At 39.3% G+C, this 17,426-nt stretch overlaps 1 protein-coding gene across 1 annotated transcript in view; it reads right to left on the reverse strand.

The window, feature by feature from the left end:
* top3b (DNA topoisomerase III beta) overlaps positions 1-12,380 on the reverse strand; it is a 37,606-nt gene extending 25,226 nt beyond the window's left edge. Inside the window, exon 1 of the mRNA XM_029439573.1 lies at positions 11,164-12,380. Coding sequence (XP_029295433.1) covers positions 11,164-11,233 — 70 coding nt within the window. The 5' untranslated portion in view covers positions 11,234-12,380. The remainder of the gene's footprint in view (positions 1-11,163) is intronic.
* Positions 12,381-17,426: the final 5,046 nt, after the last annotated feature.

The raw sequence follows: 17,426 nt of genomic DNA on the forward strand, positions 1-17,426 counted from the left end.
GTTTGTGATTTTCATGGACAGGATATCGAGGCGTAGTCGTGGAGGAGAGGGGTTGCGTAACCCTCTTTTATCAGACCATTTTTTAATAACTTTTGAAGTCCTGTTACTGGACTACAAGCCAGTAGGCAAAATATCCTACGCTCGATGTTTATCTGAAAGTGCTGTGACTAAATTTAAGGAAGTGATTCCATCAGCACTTAATACAATACCAGAACTCAATATCAATATAATGGAGGACTCCAATGCTAACTTTAGTCCCTCCCAAATTAATCATCTTGTTGATAGCGCTGCAGCCTCACTGCGAATAACACTCGACTCTGTCGCTCCTCTAAAGAAGAAGATCATAAACAGAAAAAGAAAGCTCCATGGCTTAATTTACAAATCCGCAAACTAAAACAAAAGTCGAGAAATCTTGAAAGTAAATGGCGTTCCACTAAATTGGAAGAATCTCGTTTAGTCTGGTTAGATCATCTTAAAACGTATAAGAAGGCTCTCCGTAATGCCAGAGCAGCTTATTACTCTTCCTTAATAGAAGAAAATAAGAACAACCCCAGGTTTCTTTTCAGCACTGTAGCCAGGCTGACAGAGAGCCACAGCTCTACAGAGCCTTCTGTTCCTATATCTCTCAGTAGTGACGACTTTATGAGTTTTTTTAACGATAAAATTATAATTATTAGAGACAAAATTAATCTCCTCCTGACCTCAATTGGTAATGACTTAACTTCAACTGTTGGAATTTTAAAAACATCTGTAACTCCTGAAATATATCTAGACTGTTTTACTCCAATCAACCTTAACCAACTAACTTCAACAATCTCATCGTCTAAACCATCAACCTGTCTTTTGGACCCGATTCCAACTAAACTGTTTAAAGAAGTTTTACCCTTAATTAACACTTCGTTATTAAATATGATCAACCTGTCTCTATTATCTGGCTACGTACCAAAATCCTTTAAAGTAGCTGTAATAAAACCACTTCTTAAAAAGCCTGGTCTTGATCCAGAGGTTTTAGCCAACTATAGGCCGATATCTAACCTACCCTTTCTCGCTAAAATCCTTGAGAAAGCAGTCGCAAAACAGTTGTGTGACTTTTTACATAATAATAGTTTATTTGAGGTTTTTCAATCTGGATTGAGAGTTCATCATAGCACAGAGACGGCACTGGTGAAAGTTACCAATGACCTTCTATTGGCATCAGACAAAGGACTTGTCTCTGTTCTTGTCTTGTTAGACCTCAGTGCTGCTTTCGACACTGTTGATCATGACATTCTACTACAGAGACTGGAACATTGTGTTGGCATAAAAGGAACCGCACTAAGCTGGTTCAAGTCCTATTTATCTGAGCGATCTCAATTTGTACTTGTTAACGATAAATCCTCCATGACAGCCAAAGTCAGTCTTGGAGTTCCGCAGGGTTCTGTACTTGGACCGATTCTATTCACCTTATATATGCTTCCTTTGGGCAATATTATAAGGAACCACTCTATAAACTTTCATTGTTATGCGGATGATACCCAATTATATCTATCAATTAAACCAGATGAAACCAATCAATTGGCTAAACTTCAAGCATGCCTTAAGGACATAAAAACTTGGATGTCTAGCAACTTTTTGATGTTAAACACAGACAAAACTGAAGTTATTATACTTGGCCCTAAACGCCTCCGAAACGCATTTTCTAATGACATAGAAGCTCTGGATGGCATTAACTTGGCCTCCAGCACCACTGTAAGGAATCTTGGCGTCATCTTTGATCAAGATCTGTCGTTTAACTCCCACATAAAACAAATCTCAAGGACTGCCTTCTTTCATCTACGTAACATTGCAAAAATAAGACACATCCTGTCTCAAAATGATGCAGAAAAACTAGTCCATGCATTTGTTACTTCAAGGCTGGATTACTGCAACTCATTGTTATCAGGTTGTCCCAAAAAGTCGCTTAAGACTCTTCAGTTGATCCAAAATGCAGCGGCACGTGTATTGACTAGAACAAGGAAACGGGATCATATTACTCCTGTATTAGCTGCTCTGCACTGGCTCCCGGTAAAATACAGAATATAATTCAAAATCCTTCTCCTGACTTACAAATCAATTAAAGGTCAGGCTCCAGCATATCTTAAAGATCTCATAGTACCTTATAAACCAACTAGAGCATTACGCTCCCAGACTGCAGGGTTACTTGTGGTTCCTAGAGTCTCTAAGAGTACAATGGGAGCCAGAGCCTTCAGCTATCAAGCTCCTCTCCAGTGGAACCAGCTTCCAGTTTGTGTTCGGGAGGCAGACACACTCTCCACATTTAAGAGTAGGCTAAAGACTTTCCTTTTTGATAAAGCTTATAGTTAGGGCTGGCTCAGGTTTGCCCTAGATCAGCCCCTAGTTATGCTGCTATAGGCTTAGACTGCCGGGGGACACCTCCCTGCTCTCTTCCTTCTCTCCCTCTCTCTTCTCCCTCTCTATCTGTATGCATTTATGTAAATGTATGTTACTAACTCACCATCCGGGGTATCATCCCCGGAGTGTCTGTCTCTAATTTGTGATATTGGGCTATACAAATAAATTTGATTTGATTTGATTTGCAGTTTGGTGGCCTGAGGATCTCATCGCTGCTCTTTGCAGATGATGTGGTCCTGATGGCATCATCGGTCTGTGACCTTCAGCAGTCACCGGATCGGTTCGCAGCCAAGTGTGAAGCGGTTGGGATGAGGATCAGCACCTCAAAATCTGAGGCAATGCCGCAGGAAACCGGTGAATTGCCTGCTATGAATGAATGGAATGAGCCCTTACCCCAAGTGAAGGAGTTTAAGTACCTCAGGGTCTTGTTTGCGAGTGAGGGAACGATGGAGCGAGAGATTGGCCAGAGAATCGGAGCAGCGGAAGCGGTATTACATTTGCTTTACCGCACCGTTGTGACGAAAAGAGAGCCGAGCCAGAAGGCAAAGCTCTCGATCTACTGGTTGATCTTCGTTCCTACCCTCACCTATGGTCATGAAGGCTGGGTAATGACCGAAAGAACGAGATTGCGGGTACAAGCGGCCAAAATGGGTTTTCTCAGGCGGGTGGCTGGCGTCTCCCTTAGAGATAGGGTGAGAAGCTCAGCCATCCGGGAGAGACTCGGAGTAGAGCCGCTGCTCCTTTGCGTTGAAAGGAGCCAGTTGAGGTGGTTTTGGGCATCTGGTAAGGATACCACCTGGGCGCCCCCCTAGGCAGGTGTTCCAGGCACGTCCAGCTGGGAAGAGACCCCGGGGAAGACCCAGGACTCGGTGGAGAGATTATATCTCCTCACTGACCTGGGAACGCCTCGGGATCCCCCAGTCGGAGCTGGCAGATGTGGCCCGGAGAAGGGAAGTTTGGGGTTCCTTACTGGAGCTGCTGCCCCCGCGACCCGACCCCGGATAAGCGGTAGATGATGGATGGATGGATGGAATCTGGGTCCCAATCACAGTGAGGGAGTAGCGAGCTGATTGGTCGATGCAGAGTGAAATGAACGTAATGGTTTGACCATGGCCTGGATGTAGGAAGGGGCTGATCCATTCACAGCACGGTAGGCCAGCACCAGAGTCTTGAAGCAGATTCGGGCCTCCACTGCACCGCTTCTCGGCACCCTTTACTAGCCAGTAAAGGGAGCAGAGAAGCGGTGTGGTGTTGGTGTTGGTGTGTCTGTGTCATCATGGCAATATGTGCTCCTGGATACACCAGCTGTAGCAAGAAGTACCACAGAGGTGGTTCTGAGTACTTTGTGAGGTGTTTATATTTCTGTGTTTGTGACAGATTTTGTCAACGTGATATTGTCACAACTGTGCAACATGCAGTCACAAAACGTTCCAGGTGTGTAGTGGAGATCAAGACGAAGGCCGGGGTCAAAAGTGCGCAACTTTGGGTTTGGCAAAGTACTTTCTAATTACAAAAGGATTAATATTTATTTGTTAAAAACTGTCCAAAGTTAAGAACAGTGCGCTGATGACATGGACGAAGAAGCTCTTAATGAACCCAACTGAGATCTGGTGTTTCATTTTATACATGTTGAAGCTGGACTATGTCAATCTGGAAGAAGAAAAGTGCATTTTTCAATGTGCTCACTCAATGACACAGAAAACAAACTTGTTATACGTTGTTTGGAAAGATAAAATCAGAAATTGATAGATGATACACAATGAGTTAAACATTAAAGTTAGCCAGTAAGAGGGTGCACATTTTTGAGATCATGAAAAAAGCCCTTCATCAGGAAAGACTTTAAGCTTGATGTGTAGCATTTATTTGATTTCTTCTGCTATTTAGTGTACACCTTGTTTGACATTATTCACATCTTACTTGAAAATAAATATAGAAGTACATGTAAAGTTGTTGTTCCATAAAGATGTCTTGCTACAATTATGTTTAAAATACAGTGGTGTCTTGGAAGACAATGTTTTGCATGACCCCAAAACTTTAGTTATAGAATAACGCCACCCTTATCTTCTATATCATGCTAATATAATAGAAGATATAGTGATATTAAAGCAATTCAAGAGAATACAAATAAATTAACATATGGATTTTTTTGTTGAACTTTTGAATTGCGTCAGACGTGGAGTTTATCAGGAGGTCAGAGTGGTAGCGAGTGAGGCAGGAACATGAGACCTGTGGGCTGTGTCCCTTTTCCAGTGAGTGAGTGGGAAGAGAGGGTCCTCCCTTAGTTACCTGGGCTCAATGCTACACACTGACGTCTTCTCTGAATACAATTATTCTCTCAAGGCTGAATGCTAATGACAGGAACATGGACACAATACACACACTATTATGAGGAGAACCAGAGTGACCAATATGTTTTCCTCCACCTCACACACATCCACACACAGAGGACGGTACCAATCCCGACTAAAGCGCATATAAATAGAAGCAGGTCCAGATACAGGTCGCAGATCGACTCCAAGCCAACGGACACACTGGAGACCAAAGAAAACAACAAAAAAAATATAGCAGCCAGCATAAGCTCCATCACACCAATCCAGTCCTAAACTTCAGCAATGGAACAGCTCCAGGTAAGAAACCTGCTTGATGTTGATGTTGATGCTGGCGATGACTGACCAACTTCCAAAGTTATATCAAAGTAGGGCTGCATATCCTTGGAATTTGTTCAGTAGTAATGACGATACGATACTCGTGTTTTAGTACAGACACCAAAACAATTCTGTTTCTGAACTTCTCAAACGGTAAATGTTGTCTTAACACAAGTAGCTATATGAAGTATAAGAACTTATAATACAATACAGTCTAAAATAGGCACATTTATTATTTCAATTACCCACTAGGCTATCTGATCAAAGAATAAGTAAACAAGTCACATATCTGACCAGAGTGCAAAAGTCAAAACTAGCCTTGATTAAATTCAGTATGAAATGCCTGCCAGTCAGTGATGTCTGCTTATGACTTAAAGAAGGGTACAATAAATCATAACAAATTCTACAACATTGCGATTGGAGATTCTTTGTACAATTTGGCCAGAGATGTATGATCATGCAGTATCTTTCACACAGTAAAGTTAACTGTCTGCCAGTCTCTTTAAGTTACCACATTTAAATTTGGACAGCTCTGTTAAGTGGAAAAACAGACAATTGTAACATCTGCAGGTAACTGAGTCAGATAAATCAGACTAACATAATCCTGGTTGCTCTCTGTGTGCAGCTGCTGCGCGTCTTTCTGCTCTGCCTGACGGCCCTCCACCAGTGTCTGGCCATGCCACTGGGCAGCCAATGTGTGGATGAATCCTTCTGCACATACAGCCTGCAAGACTACTACAGCCAGCTGGTCAACCTGCCCAGCCGCATCAACGAGCGCAGCATCGCAACGTGGAGCTATGTGTGAGTATACATGTACACAGATTTTATTCTCAACCAAAGAGTCATTCTGAAAGGGTTAGTTGATGAATGGATCAGTTGATTAACAGAACATTTTTAAAGACCTCAAGCATTGACTGGTTCCAACTTGTCACATGTGTTCTTTGCTTTTTATATTATTTCAAATTACGAATTTTTATTTTGTTCTATGAGTCGGAAAAACATAGAAATTTAGATATGTCAACTTGAGAACTGGGATTTTAAGATAGACTATTTTCACATTTGAGCAGAAATGACAACTCCAGTTATCATTTTCTGTTTCATACCATTATAAATTGAATCTCTTTTTCCTCAGACAAAACAAAACATTTGGACACGTCAAATGCATTCTGGTAAATGGCAATGGGCATTTTTGACAAGTGTCTGGCATTTAAAGACCAAAACATTTAATGAATTTATTTTTAACTTACTGCGACATAAAAACAGAGAAAAGAAGAACACTCTCACATTTGAGGTGAAATGATTCTTAGATATTACTCACACGATCAAGTGATTATCATAGTTGCTGTATCTGGTTGTATCAAAGTAGGCAATACATTTTCTGACTTTTTAAATTAATGACTTTAACATGAATATTGTCATATAGATACTTCATAAAAAGATTATATTAATATTGTGATATAGATTTCAACTGTCACCTAACCCACACACAACTTGTATACATCTTCAATCTCGCAAAGAATACATAGAATATATATTTATAGGGTAAAACTACCTATTAAGTCCATGTACCATATAAATCCAGTTGCAAATAGAAAAAAACTACATCATCATTTTTTGCTGTGTTTTACATTAAAGACATTTTTTTTGTAATCCAATCGATTAGTCGATATTTAGTTATCGAAGCATTTGTTAGAATATTACCGAAATTAGAAATATTATTCATTTTCAAAACAAGAGTATAGCTGCATAGTATAGTTCATTGCAATGACAAAGCATAATAAACATGTATATTTCACACTTATATTTTTATATTGTTAAAAAGACAATAAATGTGTATCTTATCTTTATATATTTTTCTAATTAATATTTTTGCTTGGGGTTGGTCTAGGGTGCATGTAAATAAGCATAGCTAATTACTTCTCTGCATTTTCAATTTATACTTTTCATGTTATGTTTATGCACTGTATACAGATTTATTTCATATAGTTATTTTGACATGACTGTTTCAATGGGGATTTTCTGAATTTTGAACCATTTTCCTCCCTAATTTTGACCTCACCTGATGAATCATCTCCATAATTTAGATAATTAACTCATATTTAAATATTAGTGATATTGTATAAGTCTATTGAATGCGAAAAGCACCCCATATGATAGAAATACAGAAAACATCACAACAATGAATGAAGTATTGGACAGTAATAAGTAATTTCCACTAGTTTTGACTTTGATTGTAAAGAACGCATATTTCAAATGCCATGTACCATAGCATAGGAGTGGAGACTAAATGAAAATGTGTGTGTGTGTGTCTGATAAGTGGAACTGGTAGACATAATAGGGACATTTACATTTACCCTATTAATTATTATAAATACAATTTAAAATGTTTTACTATTGAATTTTTATACAACCGCATTATAATAATGATAGATAGATACTTTATTCATCCCGAGGGAAATTTAGGCATCCAGTAGCTTAAAATACATTAATTAACATTACACACTCACACCCCTCCCTCCATTAAAGAGTAAGTACAAATACTTTTTTACAAATTTTTACAAATGTAAAAATACAGACCGTTATGAATAATTACAAATGTTGGAATCTCCCAGCCATCTCCCAGAGGAGTTGTACAGTCTTATGGCCAGGGGGACAAAAGAGTTATTGAGCCTGTCTGTGGAGGAGGACAGGGACAGCAGTCTGCCGCTGAACAAGCTCCTCTGCCGGGTGAATGACTAACGATTGTCATTTCTTGATGTGACGAGACAGTTAACCTTTACATTGCTTGCACGTGACAAACCAAAAAAATAACTGAAATGCTGTGTGTATTAAGCGCAATTTTTTTAGGGGATTTTTATGGAGAGTGTTCAGGAATGATAGTTTAGTCATGACGGAGACATGACGTGTCGAGAATCACAATAATATTCACAGACAGACTGATGTTTGAACGCACCCGTTGACAGACAGTGAAGCCTGTCTGTGATCTCTCACTAGGGAGAACATCGACTTGAACCGGGTGCCTCAGGTCATCCATGAGGCCAGCTGCCACACCAGCCACTCCTGCAGGGGACTGGACAATGCATTTGGTCTAGAGACCATCCCTGTGTCCCTGAGGATGCCTGTGCTCAAGAAGAACCCCAGCTGCTTCCCCACGGCCAGCTACTCTCTGGAGTTTGAGCTCATTACCATAGCTTGTATATGTGCCATCTCCAGGCATAGCTGAACGGGACCGACTGATAGGCCTGTCACGATAATTACGTTACCGACTTATTGTACGTTATGATCTCATCATTTGTGCCTGTTGTCTTTACATGCGTGTTTGCATAAGAATGTCACCAAAAATGTATCCAACATGATGCCTGAATTAACAGCAGGCTTCCCCTCCCATTATAAGTCTTTGCCGCAGCGCCTAAACCGAATGATGTCACTTCTGGTTGCTTCTGTCCCCGTTTCAAAGTTTTTAAATCACAGACTCACACAGTCAGAGATTTCTTTTGCCTGTCCTTCCTGCATTTGGCAGCTGCATTATGAATTTAAGTATTTTGTATTTGTTTATTATTACAGTTTCCTCTTTATTTGCTAAATATGGCACTCTTCTGACAGTAGACATGTTTGTGATTGGTCATAATCCGCAAACCCCGCCCCTTTTATGTGAACGCGCTCATAGCCAGCATGAGAGACCCTGGGTTGATTTAATATGTTGTTAATAACCAGTGTCGTAAAACCACTTAGCGGGATCGGGGTTGTAAGGGATAGTTAAGCGGATGACAAAAATATATCCTGGCTGTGTAGTACAGGCCTCAGGTGAAGTGAAGATAACGTTGAGGCTATTGGGTGTTTTTCCCGTCAGCTACTTACTGGCCAGAAAGTTTAGAAGAATGGACTTGGTTTCAAAGTTTCACTCCACAGCTCCAGTGTGGGAACATTTTGGGCTTAAGCCAAATGAGAGAAGTGAAGCCTGTTTACTTAAATGAACCAGTATGTCGACTTTGTTTAAAAACAGTGGCAACATAACTTTTAGCTAATATGTTGTTACTTTTCAAAAAAAAGGTCTTAAACATTAAGAATTAAAAGTTAAGTGCTTTTGAAAAAGGTGGACTTGCATTATTATGCTTTTATATCATCATTTCAAATATGTAAAATTGTCTTATAATAATAATAATAATAATAATAATAATAATAATCTCATTTATCGCAATGATTTGTCCAACAAAAGTCCCTGGCTCTAATGTCAACTTAGGATCTTGGTCACCACAAATGTGTTTTTAATATCATTTTTCATTCAATACGTGCCTGTTAACAGCTTATCTTATTTATTTTACATTAACTGGTATCATTATTGTGTCCATATGGAGTATTTTGGCAGCCTTTAACTCCTGAATTACTTGGGGTCCAGTTTGTAGTTTTTATCCCATCAACAGAGAAGTTTAAAGTATTCTCCACTATAACACATTACAGTATCACCAGGGTTGGAAAGAGTATTATACTCAAGTAAAAGTAATTTTAAGTAATGACGTTTAGCATAATTTAGCCACTTGTTGTTAGCAACCGCCTTTTTAAAGACACGTAAAAGCTTCAAAATTCACTAGTGGGGTATTAACTGCCATACACAAACTGTTGAACCTGCATTTAAAAATTGCTTTTTGTGTGGGAACTTTGAGATTCCCCTGATGTTGCTCAATTCATAAAATGCATTTTTTTCATTTTCATGTGTGCATCATAAATATATTTGTGAACCTTGTTTTTTTTCTATTTATATACAACTGCGCTAAATATATATATATATATATATATATATATATATATATATATATATATATATATATATATATATATATATACACACACACATATATATATATATATATATATATATATATATATATATATATATATATATATATATATATATATACACACACACATATATATACACACACACATATATATATATATATATATATATATATATATATATATATATATATATATATATATATATATATATATATATATATATATATATACATATACATATACATATACATATACACACACTTCTATGATGATAATCTTATCTCATAATTACGTTATTCTTCAATGACGGTTTAGTTGAATAGTTGATTCGGATTGGTCGACTAAGGACGCTCTAATCCTAGGTGCACGTCCATTCAAATAAATCCGCAGAAAGAAGTCCGGTCAATTTAACAACGTCAGGTGTGGCACAAAATCCGAAAACACTATGGAATATGTGGAGAGCAGGAAACTTTGGATGCATGATGGCTGAACTGTCCCCATTAAAGAAAAGAAAAAGAGAACAAGAAAAAGAAAAGAAAAGAAAGCAGCGCAGAAAAAGCAAGAGAGGTTAAAGACACAAAGAGATGGACGACAAAGAAACCTGCACAAGACCGACAGGAAGTAAAGACTGAAGGGAACCCAGGATGGGCTCTGGCAGAGATCACACACTGGTTAATGGAAAAGGAAATGTCATCAGTTTATCGCGAGGGCCGTCAACACCAACGATGTTACCCCGAAATAGATACGATGATCATCAGAGACCTTTTTTTATGTAGAATTTGCTGCCTAAATTACGTTAAATAAGGGTTTAATAGGTTGTATAGAGTGATGAGTGATCAGAGTAGTAGCCCATCCAAAAAGTGTTTCCTAAATACCAACAATTGGCGTACATAGTAGCCAAGGAAACGGCAGATATTACATTTATAAATAATTTTATTTAGCTTGTACTTGTCTTATGAATAAGAATATAAATATTAAGAAATAAACAAGTTGAAAGTAGGCGCTGCTGTGCCGAGGAGAGTGTTTCTATCGTTCGCCATTCACTTCAGTAAACACGATTTTTAAAACGATGTATTTTTGTATTTTAATTAGCCTACACCAGAAAATGATCACTCAAACGGTACTCCAATTCTCTTTTTTCAAACGTTTAAGTTGTTTTGACAAATGAACTGACACACTAACGTTCCATAAAGGTAAGTAGTATTGTAGTTGTAAAGCACTGTATTAAACAACAAAGTGAAATTACTTACTCTCGTCTGTTGCTGTAATCCTGGGCGTTACATTAAAGTCTTCCTTTGTATCATATACTTAGCAATACATTCGTACTCACCTTTAGAGAGGATTTTGGCAATCGACTGAGCCAAGGATGGTTTCTCTGCCACCATCAAAACAGTTCTCATGTTGAACGAAGTGCTTCCAGCTGCACTCTCAAACTCTCAGCTCACAGTCAAAGTGTCTCTCTATCTCAAACCTGATCAATGAGTTAGCAACAATCACTCAAAGTCAAAGAAAAAATGTTAATTTAGCATATAATTGCTTGCTAAAATACTATGTCAAGAAGAGCGGCCATGACAGTTTACACACGATTCTCAACGTCTTCTTCGTCTTGTTTTTCTGGTTTAATGGCGGGAAGCAACCGTTAGTTATAAGGTGCAAACCGCCACCTACTGTTCCGGAGTGTGTAGTATGATTATGACATGTTATCCCTACTTTACATCATTGGGTAAATAAAGTACTAATTAAATGATAGTATTTATAATTAAAGAAAACAAACCAAGCATACACACTAAACTAAATACTAAATCTATATTCTATGATACATTCCTATCTCCTTCAAATATTCCACGACCGCTTTCTGTGTCCTTCACTCCATCTCCTGTTGTACCCGCAAGGTCCCATTTCCTACCTGCCGTACCAATCTTCTGAGCTAGTCTTATCCTCTCTTCCCTGAACTGTACTTTCTGCAGTACATGATCAAATGTTCCGCATTTTCTGTAGTTTTACATTCAAAGCATTCATCTGATATTCTTTTCTCCAGCAGATACAATGTTTTATTTATTCCTGTGTGGTTGAACCGTAGTCTAATTAAAACGATTTCCTCTCTTCTGTCTGCTTTAAACCCGTGTTTCTCAACCTTGGGGTCGGGACCCCAATGAGCAGCATTATTATACACAAGCTTCTATATTCAAGTATGCAGTTAAAACAACCAAAAAGCTAATAGAACAATAGCCAAGCGTTAGGGAGAAGAAAACACTGCATTTGTCAAAAATAATACTATTATGTATGTATGATGGTTAAAATAAATAATAACATACAATAAAGACTGATAATGTTATTAAAAATTCCTAAAACTAAGAGGAAAACCTATCTCTGATATATATTGAAATATTCTGGATGAAAATTCATCCATTTTACAGAAACTTCCTGCATTCATTTTTGGGTTAATTGAACAGTTTATCAGTTGTTCTGCACTGTTATTGTCATTGAATATAATATGAATTTTCCATAAAATATGTCACTTAACATTAGTCATCACGTTACTCTATGATAGAAAAGAGGTCCCTTAAGGAAAAAGGTTGGGAACTTCTGCTCTAAACACACCCTGTGCATTAAAGCTTTTCTTTGTTATACCTGTCCCATCTGTTGTGCCTTTTCTTTATCATTTCTTTCTTGAGCATCGCCTTACCTTCTCCTTTGTCAAAAGTTATATCACTGACTTTCATCCTGGTGACTTTTATGCCTACATGAGCAGGCACCCAGCAGAAGCGCACTTCCACCTCGATCCTATTTCATCTGAATACCCTTTGTTGGATTTCTAACATTAAATCTTCCCTATTAGATTTCATAGTTGTTTAATTTTGTTTTTACCTTCTCCATGTATTTGGTGGGCCGTCAGGGCCAGCAAGGCCTTCTCTGCTGGCCTAAACATCATCAGAATATACATTATATATAATTTTTATATATTTTTCCACAAATATGTATTAAATTATTCCCCATAGTCTATTCTTTTCATTTCATAGCTTTCCTCTTGGTTGCGTTGCTTCCAGCCTCAGATCGAGATTTGGAGGGCTGGCCTTTATGTTAGAGCTTTTATCCAATTATATTTCAGCCATAATGTGTTGCCAGGGTCCAAGAAATCTGCCCTTAGGCCTTCAGAATCAACAGTGCGGGCGCCTGTAGCTTAAAGTGAACAGAAACAAAACTGTGGCGTTAACCAATCAGATTTTGAGTTGGCGACGCCGGGGCCAGCTAGCAGGCATATGATAACGTCAGCACGTGCACGTCTTTTGATTGGATACACACTATTAAGAGGCAGAGCTATGCAGAGCTAGCAAACTTGAACGAGCTAATTTGTGTAGATTTCTACAAGCTGTTTTTTTTAACCCACAATGGCTGAAGGAGGAGAAGATATCGATTTGGTCGCAGATATAATTACAACGCCATTTTCAAGACACATTTTTCAAGAAAAGATAGACGTGAGAAGAGAACGACCAACCCTGACGCTAGCAAGCCTATCACAGCCAGGAAAAGGGTTTGTCCGACACTTTCAAATCACTAACTACGAGCAGTACCCCTAGCTCACAGCCTCCGAGAGGCACGGCACATTGTACTGTTGGGCATGCCTGCTATTTACAACTAAATGTTTCGGAAATATTAATATAACTCTGTTGTACTTGACTATGTTAAGGTGATGCAACGCCCGGTTATACTGCGTTTCTGTCCCACTCCTTCCCCAATGCTGCTGCATAAGCAGATGTTAACTTCTTACTGCTCCACCCTGCAGTCCGGGGAAGGACTCAAAGTGATCATGCAGTGGCTTCAGGTCCAGCTTGTTGGCTGGTGCATGTCTCCCTCTATGATCTTTCAGTGGAGCAAGAGGAGTTGTGATTTCTTTTTCCATCACTGAGTCGACCAGGCTGTCGTTGGTCGGGTGGTAACCTAAAGTTGACTACAACACACTGTGGATTGTATTCCCCCATCATTTACATTGTACGTGCATTAGCAAGGTATCTCTAAATGGTCAGTATGAACAGGAGGAATGATTACAGCAAACAAAACCTGTTTTGATGGTAATATAAGAAGCTGACTATTGTTTTGGACTGACTAGAAAATAATCTGAACCTCTTCTGGTTATCCATTTACATTATTATCAATCCAACAGTTTGATAATATTATGTAGGTTTCTTTTCTAAAACTGCATGAAAGTGTCCCTGTTGAATAGTAAGATGGCTTCAGCCTGACACTGTGCGATAATAGAAAAGTAACGCACGCCAAGGGTTGTGCTGATCACTAGAACTAGACTTGAAAGTAGGAAAAATGTGTTGCACACTCCATATGCATTTATTTTATACTAATGACATTTTGGACCTCAGGCCTTCTTCAAGATCAACAACACGACCTGTTTGAATAGGGGGTTACTGTAGACTGTTCCTAACTTTGGCCGTTAGATGGCAATAGAGGACATGGAATAATATTGTGACAGTCCCTTTTATTCAGATACCCCAACAGCAGAGAACAAATCATTTCAGCAGACCACAGGTTTTTATTTTCAGCCTCTATTTTACTGTCAGTTATAAACGTATTTCACCCATATTTCATATTTGAACAACCAAAACCTGGATTATGTTGGCTTGACAGCAAAGACATTCAGAAGACCAGAATTCTTATCTGATCTTGAACAGTGATGCCATGCAGTCAGGTATCATAGTCAGAGCTGTGTGAATGTTCGTTTATCCATCCAGCCATCCATCCATTCATCCATTCATTCATCCATCCATTCATTCATCCATCCATGCATCCATCCATCCATCCATCCATCCATCCATTCATCCATTCATCCATTCATCTATCTATACATCCATCCAGCCAGCCATCCATCCATTCATCCATCCATTCATCCATTCATCCATCCATCCATCCATCCATCCATCCATCCATCCATTCATCCGGCAGTGGCTCAGTCAGTAGGGGCTTGGACTGTGAGCCGTAGGGTTCTAGTCACCGACCTGACCTAAAGAAATGGAGTGTGACTGCTACTTGGAGAGGTCCCAGTTCACCTCCTGCCCTGCCATGGTGCCCTTGAGCAAGGCACCGGACATCCCCCTTCCCCCCTCACTCCCATTGTTCCCCGGGCGCTGTACATTAGCTGCCCACTGCTCCTAGTAATAGACTGCTGGTACTAGGATGGGTTAAAGGCAGAGAACAAATTTCACTATGTGTGCTCTGCATGTGTGACCATTAAAAAGAGGGTTTCATCCCTCCGATTCTATATATTGATCTATTCATTCAGCCATGGACAGGCAGGGGATGGAGCAGCCAGTAGGGGGCTGGTGGAAGGACTTGCCACGGTCACATACCGGGCAGGCTAGCACAAAGGCACAGGGATCAGAGTCCATGGAGAACAGGCGCTTAAGGAGAGACAGGGTGGATACCAGGATAGCAAGTGAACCCACTGGAGGTGACGATTAGGTGGAAACGTTGAACCAATTTAGAAAAGGCAATGTCAGTTTAGGGGTCCAGCAGAATAGCGATGAGGGTGAGGTGATGGTGGCGCGACAACATGGCTCTAATCCCTAATGAGCCGCAGATAGAAATTGGCGAACCGCTGCAGATGCTTGAGAGGGGACAGTTTCAACCAACTTGCCACTGCCTGGATCTTGTCTGAGTCCGTCTTCACCACCCTGCTCTTGATGATGTAGCCGAGGAAACCAAATATCCAACATAGAATTCCCACTTCTCTGTTTTAACAAAGAGCTTGTTCTCCAAAAGACTCCAGAGCACCGACCTGACATGCTGGACATGTTCCCCCAGGAGAGATCAAGATGTCGTGGAGGTAAAACTGAGCGGTTGAGGAAATCCCAGACGACGTTATTCACCAGGACTTAAAAAACTGTAGGAGCGTTGGTTTATCCCGGGGCATGACTAGGTATTCAAAGTGACCGCAGGGTGTGTTAAATGCTATTTTCCATTCGTCCCCCTCACGGATTCTAAACAAGCGTCCCAGAGGTCCAGTTAGGATAATATAGCGATGGAGCGGCTCAAAGGCAGAACTGATGAGAGCGGTTGGATATCTGTTCAATATGATCTGGTTGAGGCTGCGCTAACCAATGCTCTTGGGTCTTGTCTTTCTTGGACACAAAGTGAAAGTTGACAAGGGAGGAGAAGGGTTTTTTTAGCCCAGCAGCAAGAGAGTCGTGGATGTACTTCTCCATGGATTCACATTCAGGACGTAAATATGGCTGGAAGGCAGGGGAGCTCAAGGGACCAGGACCCTCGACAAATCTGAATGTGGCTTTTTCTAATGTAACCTGTGACGCCACATAATTATGTTATGTATCAGATAACTAGCTGATATGCTCTTTTGCATTGGTAGAAAATACATTTACTCAAGTACTGTACAAGTTTGATGTACTTGTACTTTTCTTCAGCATTTCTATCTTCTGATACTTTATACTTCTACTCTACTACCCTTCAGATGCAAATTTGCACTTACTCCACAACATTCATTTGATATTAGTTACTAGTTACGTTTCACACTCACAATAATGATACAAAGTATAATCAACAAATAAAATAATATGATGACAAAATATTACAGGTTAAGATAAGACTTATTTCCAAGGGAAAAGTCACAATTTGGAATTCGAGCATTGGAATTACCTCAGATTATTGATCAATTCTACTGGAAATAGTGTCAGTCAGAATATATCATATGAGAGGTGGGCCGCACTCATATGGAGCAGATTTTCAAGCAAAAGTCATCCGTGCGTAATTCGACTGTATATTACGTACATGTTTGTGCATGCATGCACAGGACAGAGGGGAGAGAAGGATAAGAAACAAGTTGTAGATGAGGGAAGAAACAATGTTACTGCCAGATTCAAATGAGAGGACACGTAAAGGGGAGAGACATCCAATACTTCAAGCTGCCCAAGCTTCAAGCTGTTTCCAACAGTAGAAAACCTTGAAGGAAGAGGAGTTCACCTAGGATTTCTCAAACCAAACCAAACAATGATTCTTGATCCTTGAACATACCTTACCTCCCTTAAAGAGGTTATGATGTATATGTGGGTTCAAATGTGCTTTGGAATACACAGAAATTAACGAAATTAATAATTTTATAAAATATTAGAAGTAGAAAAAAAAAATGACTTCAAAGCTTACAATCAACCCAATACCAGATGCCCAAAATAGATGTGTGGTATGAACACTAACTCATAGGAAATGCATAGAAAATAATACATTCCATAATTGTGTGATTGTTTGTAGTGAAAATCCCAAAAATGGGTCCAATAAAAGTCATAGAATTGGGAATCTCTGACAGCTTCTCAACTACTTTCTTCTGTATTCTGCTGTAGCAACAAGCTCGCTGACCATCCACACAGCAGCCCCAATTTGCTCAAAGTGTTCAAAATGTAAACAAATGATCCAATGACTGTTCACCATTCTTGTATGTATATCTCTAAAAATGTATAATAACCTTGAAAAGGCATTAGATGATCTTTGACCTGTACGAGCGTAGAGTAGAAAGCAACATACATACAGGACTGTCTCAGAAAATTAGAATATTGTGATAAAGTTCTTTATTTTCTG

This window comes from Cottoperca gobio, chromosome 9 (genome assembly GCF_900634415.1).
Source record: "Cottoperca gobio chromosome 9, fCotGob3.1, whole genome shotgun sequence".
NCBI classification, from domain to species: Eukaryota; Metazoa; Chordata; class Actinopteri; order Perciformes; family Bovichtidae; genus Cottoperca; species Cottoperca gobio.